The 16,473-nt window shown below is 43.6% G+C and overlaps 2 protein-coding genes across 2 annotated transcripts in view; one reads left to right on the forward strand and one right to left on the reverse strand.

Annotated features, from left to right (window-relative positions):
- The window catches only part of LOC124645951 (neuroligin-4, X-linked-like), an 87,231-nt gene that overhangs the window by 50,640 nt on the left and 20,118 nt on the right, over positions 1 to 16,473 (forward strand). The gene's annotated exons all lie outside the window — the stretch shown is intronic.
- On the reverse strand, positions 3,895 to 9,953 carry LOC124645950. Its single transcript, XM_047185938.1, has one exon. The coding sequence runs from the start codon at positions 9,387 to 9,389 to the stop codon at positions 4,152 to 4,154; it is 5,238 nt and encodes a 1,745-aa protein (XP_047041894.1). The 5' UTR covers positions 9,390 to 9,953; the 3' UTR covers positions 3,895 to 4,151.

Consider the following 16,473-nt stretch of genomic DNA (forward strand, 5'->3'; position numbering starts at 1 on the left):
GCTTTATAATTCAGAACATTTTCTTAATTAGCTGCACCAACCTCCCCGCTTTGATACGGTTAGGTTTGATGTTAGCTTTCATATTAATTAGAATTTTAATTTAACTAACGAAATATATTACATGTTCAAGTTTGGGAGCGAAACATTCTTTCGTTAGGAATGCTTTCGTGAACTCGGAGAGAACGTGAAGGAGTCATTTTATATTCTAGTCTCTATAATATACCTGAATTAATCCAACATACCCGCATCGTGGGGCTTTGAAGACTTTCTTCAAAGTGAAAATGTTCTCAAAAATGCTTCTGTACCTGTGTCGCTCGAGGCGAAGCCTTTCAAATGTGTTATCGGCTGCTTAGCACATTATTCTGAACTCGTGACAAACTTTGATTTAGGGCGTTGTATAAACGCGGCGGTTTTTTCGCGAAACGGTCGGGCGTGACTGGCGCGCGCGGCTCTGCGGGCAATTTGTGTCAAACTCGCGCCAACTTGTGATAATTTATTTCACGCTCACGTTCACCTTCAATGAAAGATAGTTATTTAATTTTGAACACGGTAATGTTTAGCCTGAATAACTGTGAGCTGAATGATTACACGTACGCGAAGGAAATTGTTTATTCAAGCTGTTCGTATCAGGTAGTAGAGGAAGGACGTTCAGGGAACACGGCGGTGTATTGTCGTAATATTAAATTATAACAATGTTGGAAGACTTAGGCAAGTCTGCTGAACTCCGACATGCGTGTAAATTGACATTAAACTTCCACCATCTGTCCCCCGCCCCCGCGCCCCGCACGCCGCCCCCCCGCGCCCCGCACGGCTCACGCGCCGCAGGTTGCCAAACGTTTGCCGATTCATAATGCATGAAGTGTTAAACTTTCGGCCGCTCAACTATTCTCCCCTTTCCCTTTGAGTTACAACTTTTGCAGGCGTCAATATAATACATTCATATTATCACGGCTGAGGGAAATCTACTCAAACTGAGGAATCTTTTGCAGAAAAACAATCTGAAAAAAGAAAGAACTTTTAGAAACATTTATTATGTTTTACCGCTCAGGCACAATGACTTGATTTTGTAATCTAAATGTTATTTGATTTAAAGTTTTTTTTTTGTTATTTTGTTTACACTGTGTATAGGGGTGGTTTCAGCCCTTTAAATAGTCTGTGGGCACGTACATCACATACATTCACATTTACCTTTTAAATTCAGGTACAAGGTTGAGTGCATAGAGGCTCTATCTACAGTGCGCACTTTGCCAGATCCGCCACGGCATTAGAATAATTTCTCATATTCTCGTAAAAAAACCAAACGCAATGGCTACAATATGTCCGTAAACTATTAAATTAACATTCAGAAATGTGAAGGCTGTCGAAAGGCGCGGGAGACAGACCCTTTCTAGACTTTACGACAGCAGCCAATCAATGTGTCGGCCTTCACAGCCAGGACTCCTCGTTACCAGCCAGGAGACATTGCAGAGAAGGTTCAGTACTTCTCACGCAAAAACTGGAGCTACACGTTACTGTCCCGGCACCGACATCGATCACTTTTATGGCCCACAATTATATCTGCCATAACTCTTTTATGTGCAAATATAAAATATCAAATTACCTTTTAGATAGCGACTTCAAGCGTTTCCACTCCACTTTGATATTTTATGCTATTTTTAAATAATCCAACTAGAAAATCTGTTGAATGAGATATGAATAAAAGATAAAATGAAAATAGTAAATAAAATAATTCCATACTTGCTCGGGTTTCTACAATCATAAATATAAAACTGGATATGGAGCAGACAAGGCTTAAGAAAATATATGAAACAATCGCGGCGTACGAGCTGTGTGCGTTCCCTCTGATTCCTGGCTGAGCAGCTGTATGTAGGTCACATGCGCTATGATTTAAGACAATTGGGTCGCGATATGCCGCCCACAGGATTGTGGTGCCCGGTCTACCTAAATGAATATGTATACGGATGGGCCGGTCAGTCCCGCCGACCGCGATATGCGGCCCGGCCTCTCGTGCCCGCGGTTTGAAATAATATAGAAAACAATGGCTAAAATAACATAAAGAATAATTAATGATAATAATGGAAATGGAGTTGAGGATATACAGTTATGGTGCTGTAAAAATAACCCATTCGTGAACTAAAGCATTATTTCTGATTAGAACAGTAACATTAAAATTATACCTCAGAGACGATGGGGCACACGCGACACATATGTCGTGCGACAAATCGTGTGGCTCACAGCCGGCGCTGTGTCGCACGTTCATCACTCATATTTCATGAAACGATCAAATTCGTATCACTTTCGGTGTGAGTGATAATTTCCCCGGAGACGACACACAAGAAAACACGCCACAACTCGCTGAAAGGGATCACACAAGAATTTTGTTTATCTAGATATTTGCCAGCAAAAGGTACGCGACGATTGTTCAAATAATTGACATTTTAAATTGAACGGCAAAATGTTATCTATACTAATTAAACGAACTTGACAAATAGAATTAGAAGTTATTAATTGGAAGGACCAATTAATCGTAAATGGAATCATTTCTTTATCTAAGAAAATGATGCTCGAACAAAACTGATATTAATTACGTTTATTAGATTTATGTACACGATCCATAATTGATGACACTTTATAAAACTTGTTAAGCAAAGAAAATCTTTCCTAAAGACACTTTATTTTTTATGGTTATTTTTCGAACAATATTTTATTATGCGGGATTCTGAGGATCTTATATTAAGGTACATCTTCAATTAACTTCCGATGTTGAGAGAAAACTCGGATAATTTTGCAGCCACATCACCTTCATTTATAATGTTCGCTGGTCGGTCTCGCGTCTGTCACCGCCCCCTCCCACACCCCGCGCCCTGACACCCCATGCTTTGTTTACTGACGCCATAAACCTGTTTAATGAGTGGTGTAACGACCTCCTCTCACAAAAAATGATTACGAATAGAATAATTAAGTATAATTCATAACGAAACATAATTGTGTGTCGGACAATGAAGGGTGTTTTGTTTTCAGGTTATTATAAAGGTGTAATATGTAACACGATATGGCGATGTTTTGCGGACGGTTGTTTTTAAATATAGGAAGGTTCCAGCGTATTGTGTTCTAATGAACAGCTCTTTGATGTTGCCACAGAATAACGTGTGATTTGGACGTCATCCGATAAGGAAGTTTTTTTATAAATTCGGTAAATGTAGGTACAAAATATCCACGTTTTGAATTAAAAATAAAAATATTTAACCAACTAGAGGCATAAAAGCTAGGAATTGTTTGCATTTCTTTAACTTTTAAAAGAATCATGCAATTTTAAATGAAGAACAAAGTTGAAACAATAACTTGTTGTTTAATGTTGTATCAAGCGGCTAAAAATACGAAAGTATTCTGTAACAATTTCAAGAAAAGTAATTAAAAATATAGTCTCGCTGACGCTGCTGCGCTGTTTGGACAAGCGGAGTAAATACGAGCGCCTGTCGCGCGCTGATACCGCGCCGCGCCGTGCCGTGCTGCCCCGCGCCGCGCCGCGTCGGTGCCGCCGCCGCCGTGCTGCGTCGCCCGCTGGTTTATTGCTGCGTCATTAACTTACGCTTGTGTTAGGTTTACTAATTGGATTTGCACCTTTTTATTGCTGAGCTGTTTTTAATTATATGGTTTCAGAGTGCTCCTTTTAGTAAAGATAGATCATACAAAAGCATTTTTATTTATTGGTACTACAAAGAATTAGAACCGCTTTGAAATAATCTGAATAAAAAAGATAAAAAACATTTAAATCTATAAATACAAACTATGAGTCGAGAGTTGAGAAAAAAACAGTATGATTTATAATATCTAAGAAAAACTCTGAGTAAAACTCATTATCACCGCCTGTATGGAGATGAATAAAAGATCTTCTTCGATAGTAATAAGGCGTGTAATCAGCGATTGGTTTACAATAAAACAAAATTTTGTTATATATCGTGTGCGCAAGTGTCGAGCGAATTTGCAAGTGCATGAGGCGCGGCGCGCGGAGGAATTTGGAACTAAAATCGTAACGCCATCTAGTGGGGCTCGCAGGAATCGCAGGTACATGTTCGATTGATGACGATGCGTAGACATGCCGCCCGCCTTGGAGTGACAGCCTCCAACGCAGAAGTAGAAGTTGGGAGAAGTTAAGGTTCTTCCTCCTGTAGTAGCGGACACAATCTGGGGTATGACCGTCGTATTACTCCGTTAGCTGTTTTGATGTCAGCTACACGTGCTAGTCCATCCTTCCCAGGGAAAGTGGTTATGACTCGTCCAAGACGCCATTTTAAGGGTGGCAAATTGTCATCTTTGATGAGCACTAATGTATTGGGTGCTATTGTGCCGGTGTTGTACTGCCATTTGGTCCTTGTCTGCAGTTCCGAAACGTACTCCTGCGACCAGCGTTTCCAAAAATTTTGCCTCATTTGTTCGATGCGCTCGTAGCGGACCAGGCGTGATGTATTCGAAGCTGTGAGGTCTTCGCAGGCAGGTGCAGTGAGCGGCCGGCCAATCAGAAAATGGGCTGGTGTAAGAGGGAGTAGGTCGTTTGGGTCTGAAGACATGGGATACATAGGTCTGGAGTTGAGGAGGGCTTCAATTTGTGCTAATAATGTTGAAAATTCCTCATACGTGAGGTTAACGTTTCCTACGCGACGGAGATGATATTTAAAAGATTTGACCCCTGCCTCCCACAAACCTCCAAAATGTGGGGAGTACGGAGGTATAAAGCTAAACTTAATATTTTCATTTGCTGCAAAATTTAAAATATCATTTTCACTATGATTTAAAAAATCTGAAAATTCCTTGAGTGCGCCTACGAATGTTTTTCCGTTATCGGAAAATATATAAGCGGGTTTTCCGCGACGACATAGGAACCTTTTTAAAGCAAGTAAATACGCCTCAGAAGTTAAACTTGTGACCAATTCTAGATGTATCGCTCGAGTGGTAAAGCATATGAATAGGCACACATAACATTTTTCAAGTTTTGAACCCCTTCCCTTCCGATTCAATATAAACATAGGTCCCGCATAATCCACACCGCAGCGCAAGAAAGGATACCCCGGTTCCAATCTCTCAAAGGGTAAGTTACCCATTTTTACTGATAGTGCCTTCCCTTTCTGGCGAGTACATATAATGCACTTATGTACCGTCTGCTTAGCTAAATCACGACCCCTGAGTGGCCACCAACTCTCTCTGATAGTAGCCAAGAGAAGCTGTGGACCAGCATGGAGTAGACGTTTGTGTTCAAATTGAAAAAGTAGTCGCGTGAAGGTATGTTTTGAACATAACAATATAGGGTGTTTTTTACTGTATGGGAAGGTGCGTGAATTTACTAATCTACCTCCCACTCTTATAATGCGATCAGAATCCAAGAACACATCAAGACTAGATATGTTTCTCATCGACTTTACAGGTAAGTTATTTATCAATTGATTCAAAATGTCTGCAAATGATGCATGTTGTGCTAAGCGTACTAAAACTAACGTTGATTTATTTAATTCATCAGCCGTTAACGGACCAATGCTACGTTCCGTTTTACTTTTAATTCGTGCATTATTAATGAATCGTAACACGTAAGCGGCTGCACGTCTCATGCGATTAAAATTTGAAAAACGTTCGAAAATAAAAATACTAGTATAAGTCGACTGTGTAAATAAAACCTTTGATTTCATTTCTGGTAAATCGTTTAAATTTATAATTTCATTCTGGTTGTCATATTTAAAATTCATGTGCATATCCTTTAAAAATGCTGGCCCGTGCCACCAAATATCTGTACTTTGAAGCGCGTCGAGCGTGAGCCCGCGAGATAAGAGGTCAGCCGGGTTGTCTTTACCAGCAACATGTAACCACGGCAACTCACCAGTCAGTTCGTTGATTTGCACGACTCTGTTCTGCACGAACGTTTTTAACAAATTAGGTGACATTTTAATCCAATTTATGACAATCATTGAGTCAGACCAAAAATATATGTGGTTAAATTTCAATCTCCATGACTGAACAATTTTTTGATACAGCTTGGCACCAACTAACGCTCCGCACAGCTCAAGACGCGGTATTGTGACTGGCTTAATTGGTGCGACTTTGGTCTTGGCACAAAGTATCCTAACTGTAGCTGGTGAGTTGTCATTGTATGTACTTATAAAGGCACATGCACCATATGCATCCTGTGATGCATCCGAAAAAATGTGTAAATCTGTATAATTTGTATTTATTTCCCTGACATGACGAGGAATTTTTATGTCTTGTAAGTGTTGAAGAGTGGCAATAAAGTTTTTCCACGTAGACAGAATATCATTTGGTACTGGATCGTCCCAACTTAATTTACAAAGCCATAGTTTCTGTAAAAGTATTTTCACAATTATAATTGCGGGTGATAACAAGCCTAATGGGTCATACACCTGTGAAACAACGGACAAGATAACGCGCTTAGTCACATGAGTAAAGTTTTGATCAATTTTTGTCGTAAAATATAATAAATCTAAATAATTTAACCAACCAATACCCAGAGTTTTAGTTAAACAATTTTCTCCTAAAGATAAATCTTTTTGTTGATCTGTTGTAGATGATTCCGAATTAAACAACCATTTACGTAAATGGAAGCAACCAGATTTTAAAGTATCATTTACTTTGGTACAAATATCTAATAAACATTGTTTATCATCATTACCTGTAATTAGGTCATCGACAAACAGATCTTCGTTGATAACCTGTTTTATGACGTCATCCTTACATTCCGACGCCAGCTGTTTGATGCAACGAATGCTTAGATAAGGAGCGGACGCGGTACCGTATGTCACCGTATTAAGCTGAAATACACCGAGTTCATCGGATTTATTTTCTCGCCAAATAATTAATTGAAGATTTCTTTGATCCGGTTGTAGATTAATTTGCCGGAACATCTTCTCGACGTCGGCGCATGCAACGAATCTAAATTGACGAAATCGTAACAAGATTGAGAAAACATCATTATGTAAACTAGGGCCAATATGCTGAATATCGTTAAGCGATTTACCCGAAGTTGACTTCGCACTACCATCAAAAACAACCCTAAGTTTCGTAGTGCTACTATGAATTCTTAAAACACCGTGATGCGGTAGAAAATAATTTGGTGATGGATAAGAATTGACTCGACTCATGTGACCTAAACTCAAATATTCATTCATGAAATCACAATATAACCTTTTATATTCAGGCGTAGATTTATCTAATTTTCGTTCAAGTGCGTGAAAGCGATTAAGTGCGAGCGCATACGTATCTCCCAGTGTATCGCTGGGCTCGGCTAATGGAATGCGCACAAAAAACCGACCCGTGTTATCGCGGTACGTAGTTTGTAAAAACAAGTTTTCACACAAAGACTCGTCATTAGTTAATTTATTTTGCGGAGGTAGTTCTTCTAGCTCCCAGAATTTCCTAAGTTGAGCGTCTAATGATTGTGAGTAATTGCATTGAACTCGATTGTTGCGTGAAGTTTTTTTATTCAGCAATGGGCCAGATATTACCCATCCTAACTGAGTATTCTGAAGATATGGACCACTACTTAGGCGAATCAGTCCATCAGTTAAAAGTTCCCAGAATTTATCTGCCCCAATTAATAATTCGATTTCTGATGGCGAATAAAATTCCGAATCAGCTAACTGTACATGATCAGGGATATTTATGTTTGAAGTTGTACCTAAACATGGTAATTGAGCTGTTATTTGATTCAAAACTAAACACTTCATGCGTGTGTTATATTGTGTAGTTTTAGATCTCAAATTAATTTCACAAGATTGTGTAGAATTAGTCACCGAGTTACCTACTCCGGAGACTTGCACAGTGGACTGTATTAAATTGAGTTTAAGTCGTTTACATAATGATTCCGCTATAAAGGAATGCTGACTACCATTATCTAGTAAAGCGCGAGTAGTGTGATAGTTATTGCTTTTATCTGCAACCTCAACTAAAGCTGTAGACAGCAGGACAGTCTCTAATAATGAATGAGTAGTGCTCTGATGTGTCGTATGAGATGCAGAATGTAATGTGGCAGTATGTAAAGACTTACCACTAGTTGTATTCTGTGACGATGCCTGAGAATTATGCGCAACGACTGGCGAGGTGGATACACTCGCGCTATCGTCACATTTATCATGAAGTAGATTGTTGTGTTTTTTGTTGCATTGCTTACACGGACCAAACCAACACTCATCTGCCGAGTGATTAGCGCGTAAACAATTGCAACATAACTTCTTTTCATTAACGAATTTTATTCTATCATTAATATTTAATTTTAAGAATGACTCGCAAGAATAAAGCGGATGATTAGCTTGACACATAGCGCAAATACGAGGACGTTTGGAATTTTTATTATTAGGTTGTTTATTTTGTGTTGATGTGTAACTATGTGATTTGTTTGATTGTTGTGACTGTGACGGTTTTTTTATGTTATTATCTGTGTATGATTTACTATGTGCAAAATTAATAGTTTCCAGTACGTCAGCCCGATTTTTAAGAAACGTTATTAAATCATCAACCCTTGTACGTGAAATTGACTGATTTTGACTATTTATAATTGAACTTTTGTGAGTCTCCCATTCTCGTTCAGTAACAGAATCTAGTTTAGATGTAATTAAATAAATAATCAACGTGTCCCACGACTCAGTTGGTTCGCCGAGGTTTTTGAGGGAACGTAGATTTTTGAGAACGGTATCAATGAGTTTACGAATTTGATTAGGTGATTCCTTATTAAGCGACGTCATAGAGAATAAAGCTTTAACATGGGTTTGCACAAGTAAACGGTTGTTATTGAATCTGTTTTCTAATAACTCCCATGCTACATTGTAATTCTCTGAGGAGAATTCTAAGGATTTAATAACCAATAATGCACTGCCAGAAAGAGAAGATCGTAGGTAATGGAATTTTTGCACATTATCTATTTCTTTAGAGTTATGTACTAGAGAAAGGTAAGTATCGCGGTACTCCAACCAATGATCATAAGATCCGTCAAAGGATGGAAGTGAAATTGTAGGCAATTTAACTTTACTAAAAATTTTTGAACTGTTTTGAACATCATCTGCGTTAATAATACACTTAGCTTTGGTCACATAAGCGTAGTAATTGGTTTCAAAAGATTCCCTCTCAGATAGTTCTTTTTCTACTTGACTATCAGGTATTTTTAAGTCTATTTCATCCTGAATTTCTGTAAATTGCTCTAGTAGTAAGTCTACTTTTTGTAAACGAGTTTGTAATTCTGATTTTATGGTTTCAGTCGTAGTCATTACTTCTACCGAGTCCACATATTTCATGAATAGTCTAAATTTACCGCGAACAACACCTCTTCTTTTGTTTAAATCTTTAATTAACTCTTCACTACTGCTACGACTTTCCTTTGATGGAGTTCTAGTCATTTTGTAGTTTGTGGAAGGCAGTGGAAACCGTTATTTTGTACTTAAGATTAACAAAGGATATTTTTATATTTTTAAGTTGAGGGTAGCGACGAGACGAAAGAAACTTACGCGTTTTTAATTATTTAAGTATCAACACAACACAACACAATACAACACTATCAACACAAATGAAGCACACAATAAAGAAAAGGGCTAAGGATTGATAAGGATGATTGGCCTGACCTTTTTATGCTGGTACCATGGGTCCGTAGATGTTCTTGCTGGTGACGTCGTTCGTGCGTCCGATTTATGCTGGTCGCAACGATTTCTTCCGCTGCACCCGGCGCTGAAGGTCCAACTTCTGTATGGAGATGAATAAAAGATCTTCTTCGATAGTAATAAGGCGTGTAATCAGCGATTGGTTTACAATAAAACAAAATTTTGTTATATATCGTGTGCGCAAGTGTCGAGCGAATTTGCAAGTGCATGAGGCGCGGCGCGCGGAGGAATTTGGAACTAAAATCGTAACGCCATCTAGTGGGGCTCGCAGGAATCGCAGGTACATGTTCGATTGATGACGATGCGTAGACACCGCCATTAACAAATAAAACAACAAAACATTAAGAACTTTGAACACGACGTAAAATGAATTACCTTTTTATCAAAAGAAGGCTAATTTGCGCGTTGTCATTAATCACAGGACAAAGCTTCGATAAAACACTGTTTTTTACAAATAAAACAAAAAACCGGAAGATAAATCTTATCAAAGAATTTGGCTTTGTTTCCAAAAATAGTAGTAAACAATTGTTTATGGGCCATGTTGGCGCAGTAACCGCGGGTCTGCCGAGACGAGCAGGAACAGACAATAATGCTGGGCGCACAAAGGCAGGTAATGCTGTTGAATTAATGATGTCTGAGAGAGTGAAGTGGCCACTCGTGCAGTACCGGCCGCTCACAGATTGCCGGGACTTCGTTACGACCCCCTGTTATCCAATCAAATGTTCTCCCATTTTTTGGGACAGAATATTAAATAAATTCGAGACGCTCCTATTATTCTCATAGAGGACTCCACTTCTGACTCTCGTCGTGTACGGACGTGTCGCTCTGCGCTCGCCCGTTTACGACTTTTGTCTTTGTTACGCCCGACGTAACGCTCACCGTAGTCGCTCTGCCGACTACAAATTATATCAATCTAAAGCTGCTTTTTTCAAAGCGGCGGACGATTATCCTGTTTCTAAAACGTTTGTGTCAAGTAAATTCAGTTGACCCCTTCTGGGTAAAAGCCACAGTTTCGTGGTTCTCGGTTGAAACCATACGGTGCCAACGAAGCCGAGAGGGTGTTGACCCAATCACACCCGCCGAACCCCTTCAGGGCAAGGCAGTCAATTGGACGGGAGCTCGGATTTCGGCCTTGGGGGATCTCCTAGTCGTGCCTTGCATCTGGTTTGCTTTCACAGCTACACACCTGGTGTCGGTTGGGTATCTCTATACCCTTCGCACTAGACTGGCTAGGGCCCGTTCGCACAATAAGACTGGCGAACGGTTTACAAGCTTAGGGCTCACCAATAGGTACTCACCTCCCTGCCTATACCCGGCAGGGAGGGTTACACATCCCCGGGCCCATCCACCCGGGGAGATAGGAAATAGGTCTTAGGTTTTTATAATTAGGCCCCCATCTCTTTTAGCTCGGTAGCCCTCTTCCCTCACGGGAAAATGACTACCGAAGTCTATAAATTCTTCTTCGAGGTCCTCCTCAAGGACCAAGACATTGTCGCCAAATATGGCGACATGATTAACAACCTTGATATCAAGGACCCGCGCCTAGCGCGCTATTGTATTATCACCGATAACGGCTCAACAAAGGAGGCCGGCGCAGCTGTGTCGCGCCCCATTGTTGAGCCTATAATCGTCTCTTCGGGGAAAACCGCCGCATTAGCGGAAACGGTAATCCCCAATACAATGGTCGATGCCCAGCTGCACTCGACCATTGTTCCTAATCCCATTGTCTCATAGACAATGGAAATAACTCAGGCGAGTGCACCTGCGTCAAACGTCGACGCCGAATGCATGGACACCTCGTCCTCCCGCTCTGCCTCACCCGTCCCAGAGGATGCTCAACCCTCCGAGCCCTCTGACTCCTCTTCCTCCGACGACGACTTCACCGTCGTACAGGGAGGTAAGAGGAAAAAGAACAAAAACAACGACAAGGCGCGCAAGACCATCGCCCTTGTCGCATCTCCTCTCCCTAGCCCGCCCGCTGTGTCTACAGCATCCCCCGCCCCGTCACCCTCGACCTCGCAGGTCGCTTCCTCCCAAGGTGCCGCTAAGCCCAAAAGCGCACCAAAAAACAAACCTCCGCCGCCTGTATACTTACAGGACAAGGCGAAATGGACCGAAGTGTCCAAGATGTGTGTTGATCGTAAGATCAACTACAGATCGGCCTCCAATACCGGCAACGGTATAAAAATCGTCCTCCCTACGTCAGACGACTATAGGGAGTTAACTAAATCGCTAAGAGCGAGGAACATTTCGTTCCACACATACTCCCTCCCTGAGGAAAAACCTCTCCGGGTCGTCATTACCCGTATTCCGAAGGAAATCCCTTCGGATGACATTTTAAGTGACCTTAAGTCACAAAACATCCCTGCGACGCAAGTCCATAGGATGCACCGCGCCCGCAGCGGCCACGCCTTCGACATGGTGCTCGTAGTATGCGAGCCGTGTCCTTCTAAAATCCACCCGATTTTTAACATCAAATCGGTGTGTAATTTAACCGGCATCTCAATCGAGAAGCCAAATAGATCTGGCATTGTATCCCAATGCCACCGTTGCCAACTGTGGGGTCACTCACAGCGCAACTGTTTCGCCCAGCCTAGGTGCGTGAAATGCCTAGGCCAACACGGCACCTCCGACTGCCCGCGACCCAAGGACCGCACTCTGTGCACCGAGCCTCCGAGCTGTGTACTCTGCGGCGCCTCAGGCCACCCCGCCAATTACCGCGGCTGCCCAAAGGCCCCAAAAACGTCTCCCAAGCTGGCCAAGCGTGCAAACGCCCGCCAGCTGAGGGAAAGCCCATCAGCGAGGCTACCTACCGCTCAACTTCCCGAGCGTCTCAGCCCACAACGGCCCTCCCCATGGAACCCTCTCAACCATCAGAGAGCCTTTCCAACCCCGAGGCCAACTCAGCCCCAGCCAACTCCCGCCCCGGTGAATAATTCCACCGCGGCGCCCGCGAGCTTACCTCGCGTCCCTCCCGTCCTTCCCTCCGCGCCCTCCGCGCCCTCCGCGGCTCCTATAGCCGCCAAGCCCGCGCAAGCGCAAGCCATCGCGCCCTCTTCTAGCCCAGTATCAGCGCTCAGTTCTATGAACGTTATACTGAGCACGTTCAGTGTATTCACGAGCGACAGAGCTCAACAACTTTCGAGGGAGATAGTCGCCAGCAATGGCGACCTTATCAAACTCTACTACGTTATGCAGGAGTATTCAGACGTCGCCCAGGCAGTTCAAAACCTGCCTCACTTTAGGAAATAGAAATGGATAATACATCCAAAATTAAACCCCATTCCCTTAGGCTTGGCTATTACAATGCCAACGGTATTCTCGGCCAACGCGACGAGATTTCCGCCTTCCTACAATCCCATAAGATAGACATTCTTCTCGTACAAGAGACCTTCCTAAAGCCGCGCGTACGCGGCCCTAATATAGCCAACTATAAGTTAATTAGAAATGACAGGATCACACGCCACAAAGGCGGCACGCTTATCTATTATAAAAGATCGCTACATTGTGTAGAGATCACTCCCCCCGACTTAAGCTGCATTGAAGCCTCGATCTGTCGACTAGCCATGTCCCATCACCAGTCGATCACTCTCGTATCGGCCTACTGCCCTCCCACGTCCTCATCCTTTCAGTCCTACGACCCGATCCTTTTCACGAACGATCTCAGAGCCTTACTAGGCCTGAGCGACTCTGTAATAATAGCAGGCGATCTAAACGCCAAACATCCCGCCTGGAATAGCAACACTACTTCTCCAAGAGGCAGGTTGCTATTCAATCAGTGTGAATCCCTCAACTTCGATGTCATCGCTCCGATGCATCCCACTCACTTTCCCAATATAGTCGACCACCTTCCCGACGTTCTCGATGTAGCGCTCCTCAAGAACGTAAACTTACGTTTACATTCGATCGAGGTACTACACGAGCTCACCTCCGACCACAGACCGGTTCTTGTGGAACTAGCCTCGCGCTCAGGCCCACTCGACCCGGATCGCCCTCCTCCCACCCAGATTGTCACGGACTGGAGAATGCTAAGCGAAAGCTTGAAATCCTCCTCCGCCCAGTTAGAATCAATTCCCGATGAAATCAACTCAGTCGCTGACATGACGGGCGCGATCGGCTCGTTCACCGAACACGTACAATCCACCGTGGACAAGTGTTCACGTAGAGTTGAAGCGACGAGCTTTCATCGCTTCAAGCTCCCGGATGACGTGCGTGCTCTGGTGACCGAGAAGAACGCGGCTGTCCGTGCCTACAGTACTTTTCCCTGCGACGCTAACAAGTCTCACATGCGTAACTTACAGCGTGCTGTAAAGGAACGCCTTGCTGAGATGCGTCAAACGCGCTGGGACAAGACGCTGAGCGAACTCGAGCCGACTCATCAAGCCTTCTGGCAGCTTCAAAGGAAACTCAAATCCGATGAAGTAGCTTCCACCCCGCCGATCAAACGCCCCGACAATTCCCTCGCCTTCGAGGACGATGAAAAAGCGGAATGTCTGGCCGACAGCCTCGAGGCTCAATGCTCGCCTAGTACCCAACCGGTCGACCCGGCTCACCTACTAAAGGTCGAAGCCGAGGTCGAGCGCAGATCCTCCCTACCACCGCAAGAAGACCCCGACGATCCCTTGCCTCCCGTCACTCCAGACGAAGTGGCAGAGATCATCAAACGTCTCAAACCCCGTAAAGCTCCGGGCCCAGATAGAATAACCAATAAAGTTTTCAAAATCCTACCCGCTTCCCTCGTAATGCTCATGACCGCGATCTTCAATTGCGCCATGACCCATAACCTGTTCCCACAGGCATGGAAAGGCAACCGTAATCGGTATTCCCAAACCCGGTAAACCAAAATCAGACCCGTCCAGCTATCGCCCTATCAGTTTACTCAATGTGTTCGGCAAGATCTACGAGATACTTATCTATAAGCGTCTCAAAGATTACGTCGAAGCAAAGAGTCTTATTCCATTAGAACAGTTTGGTTTTCGAACCCATCACTCTTGTGTCCAACAAGTCCACCGCATCGTGGAAGGTGTGAGCCACGGATTCCAACGTGGCCAACTCACCGGTACGATTCTCTTCGATATAGCAAAGGCATTCGACAAAGTCTGGCACAAAGGCTTGATTTACAAGCTTTACCAACTCGGTGTCCCAGACCGTCTCGTCGTCATCTTACGAGACTTTTTGTCGAATCGCACCTTTCGCTATCGCATAGACGGCACTCTTTCTTCGGCCCACCCTATAAAAGCTGGCGTCCCACAAGGCTCGGTACTCTCCCCCATCCTCTTCACGCTATACACTAGCGATATTCCTAAGAACAAGCATGTTCAATTAGCCCTATTCGCCGACGACACGGCAATCTACTGCTCAGGCCGCAGCCCAGCCGCCATAGTGAGACATCTCCAAGCCTATTGCAACACCCTAGGTGTCTGGACTAGGCTATGGAGAATCGAACTCCACCCCGACAAAAGCCAGGCCATACTCTTTTCGAGCCCTCGCCGTAGGCTTCCCCCCGCGCCCCCGTCAGTCACCATGTTTGGTAGGCCGATTCCTTGGAAGGAGCATGCCAAATATCTAGGTGTAATCTTAGACCAGCGCCTCTCATTCGCCGAGCACATACGTAAGGTGCGCTCTAGGGCAGCCTTTGTGTACGGCAGATTACACTTCTTGCTCAATTCAAAGAGCAAATTATCTCTTAAATGCAAGTTACGCCTCTACGTATCGTGCATACGCCCCGTCATGATGTATGCTTGCCCTGTGTTCGCACAGGCAAGCCATCGCCGCCTTCACAGAATGCAGGCCCTTCAAAACCGTGCTTTACGGAAAATCACAGGAGCTCCCTATTATGTTCGAAATGAGATTCTTCATCTCGACTTAAAAATCCCTACCATCCGCCAGTATATGAAGCGTGCCGCCATACGGTACTTCGAACGCGCTGAGAAACACGATAACTCACTTATCGTGTCAGCCAGTAATTATACTCCCTCCCGCATCAGTAGGATTCGCCGCCCTAGGCATGCCCTTCTAGAACCTGACGATGAGATAACTGTCCTCCAAGAGAGTAGTAAACTCACTAGCACCCTACACAAACACAAACCGCGTTCGTACAAACCTCGCCGCCGAGGTCCGCCGCGACGTCCCGTTCTCTGTCCTCCCGACCCTTGCTCATCGAGCCAGCCCGCGAGCTGAGCCAGTAGCTTTAAATTCCCCATTTAATAATAATGATCATATGATCCAGCCTGTCCCTTTGCTGCCTCCCCAGCGACGCCCTAAGCCGAGGTCCGACCCCACAGGGGGTACCCTTAGCGCAGTCGCTTAGTTTATAAGTTGTTTTACGCCCCTGGCTGGAGGCCTTAAATTCTAGGCATCCACAGGGAAAAGTCCGGTTAAGCAGTACACGGCCTCCTAGGCTGAACTGCGAGATGCCATACCAAAAAAAAAAAAAAAAAATTATTCTCATATTTTAAGTGTTTACTGATTCGGCTATGAATATCACGACGACATCAAACGCAAATAATGAAATAGATTTATCCTGGAAAACGTAAAGCTTCTATGTCTGATTAAGAAAAAAAGAACCGCACATATGATGTGCGGCAGGTACTACATATTAATGAAAAAAAAACCGTTATTCTTTGAAAATATTTACCTATACACTAATATTTTCAGTACCCAGTTCAATATGTTGTACAGTTTGAGTTCATGTCTATTATTTTGATGCTTAATGTTCTGTGTACTGTCTTGATGTGGGCGTTGTAACCTTTCCAAAATCAGCCTAATGACATGTTAACAGACCTTTAAAAATAAAAATATCTGAGTTAGAGACAGCGAGGCGCGC

The sequence above is a fragment of the Helicoverpa zea genome, chromosome 3 (genome assembly GCF_022581195.2).
Source record: "Helicoverpa zea isolate HzStark_Cry1AcR chromosome 3, ilHelZeax1.1, whole genome shotgun sequence".
In the NCBI taxonomy this organism is placed as follows: Eukaryota; Metazoa; Arthropoda; class Insecta; order Lepidoptera; family Noctuidae; genus Helicoverpa; species Helicoverpa zea.

Excerpts from the sequence above, each read along its gene's own strand:
- LOC124645950 (XM_047185938.1), bottom strand. The coding sequence starts at position 9,389 with ATGACTAGAACTCCATCAAAGGAAAGTCGTAGCAGTAGTGAAGAGTTA.